We start from the raw sequence: 914 nt of genomic DNA, 5'->3' as shown, positions 1-914 counted from the left end.
ACAATGTTCAAAAAGTCTTGAAAAGTGAAGATGAAATTCTTCTTGCAAACTCTGGAATAATGGTTTCATACGCTAAAGATCTTTATACCCTAATAAAAGAAGTAAAATTTAATGATTCGACCAACGAATGTTGTCTTAATGATATAATACCCATTGCAGCAAGCAATAACTTACGTGCAGGTTATGTAGTCGCTGACGAAAAGGAAGCAATGGGGGTAAATAACAAAGAGGATTTGGTCAAAGCAGAACGTTATTTTCAGGCAAATAGAAGAAGACAACCAACCCTTCTTTCATAACTATATTTTTTTATTCATTAATTTAAGTTGACATTTGTTTTATACTAGTTTTATAATGCTTTTTAAGTCTTACTTGTAAGATGATAGGTGTGAAAGATTTTCCTGGTTGTAGTGAGAGGGACACATGGGAATATTAATAACAGGTGCTGCAGGTTTGATAGGATCGGCTTTAGTAGAAAAGTTAGAAAAGCAGGGTTATGAAGTAATAAGCTGCGATATTAGGTTTCGCGACAACCCACTCAGTTTTTTTTCAGAAGATATAATGCCGCTACTCGCTAAGTGTACGGGGGTTATTCATCTGGCTGCAATTTCTAGAGTTATACATGGTGAGCTTTATCCTGAATTGTGCCAAAAAGTTAATGTCGATGGTACAATCCAATTCTTAGAATTCTGCAAGTCGCTTCCGAATAAACCATGGTTTATATATGCAAGCAGTAGAGAAGTATATGGAGAACAAAAGGAACTACCAGTTGCAGAGTCTGCTAGTATCAACCCAATAAATAATTACGCCAAAGGTAAAGCATTTATTGAAGAACAAGTAATAAATTTAAAAGGTTCTAACTTTAATGTAGCAATATTACGCTTCTCAAATGTATATGGTGGTTTACTAGATCATAG

General features: G+C 34.5%; 1 protein-coding gene across 1 annotated transcript; it reads left to right on the top strand.

Annotated features, from left to right (window-relative positions):
• Positions 1–420: 420 nt before the first annotated feature.
• On the top strand, positions 421–811 carry LOC105461118 (UDP-glucuronate 4-epimerase 1-like; the record flags this gene model as incomplete). The annotated part of the gene is made up of 1 exon (XM_011707604.1): positions 421–811. A coding segment is annotated over exon 1 (391 nt), but the record flags the coding sequence as incomplete, so codon positions are not given.
• Between the last annotated feature and the right edge of the window lie 103 nt (positions 812–914).

This window comes from Wasmannia auropunctata, unplaced genomic scaffold (genome assembly GCF_000956235.1).
Source record: "Wasmannia auropunctata unplaced genomic scaffold, wasmannia.A_1.0 LD308803.1, whole genome shotgun sequence".
In the NCBI taxonomy this organism is placed as follows: domain Eukaryota; kingdom Metazoa; phylum Arthropoda; class Insecta; order Hymenoptera; family Formicidae; genus Wasmannia; species Wasmannia auropunctata.
Note: the sequence above shows the minus strand (reverse complement) of the source record. Positions and strands in the feature narration are given on the sequence as shown.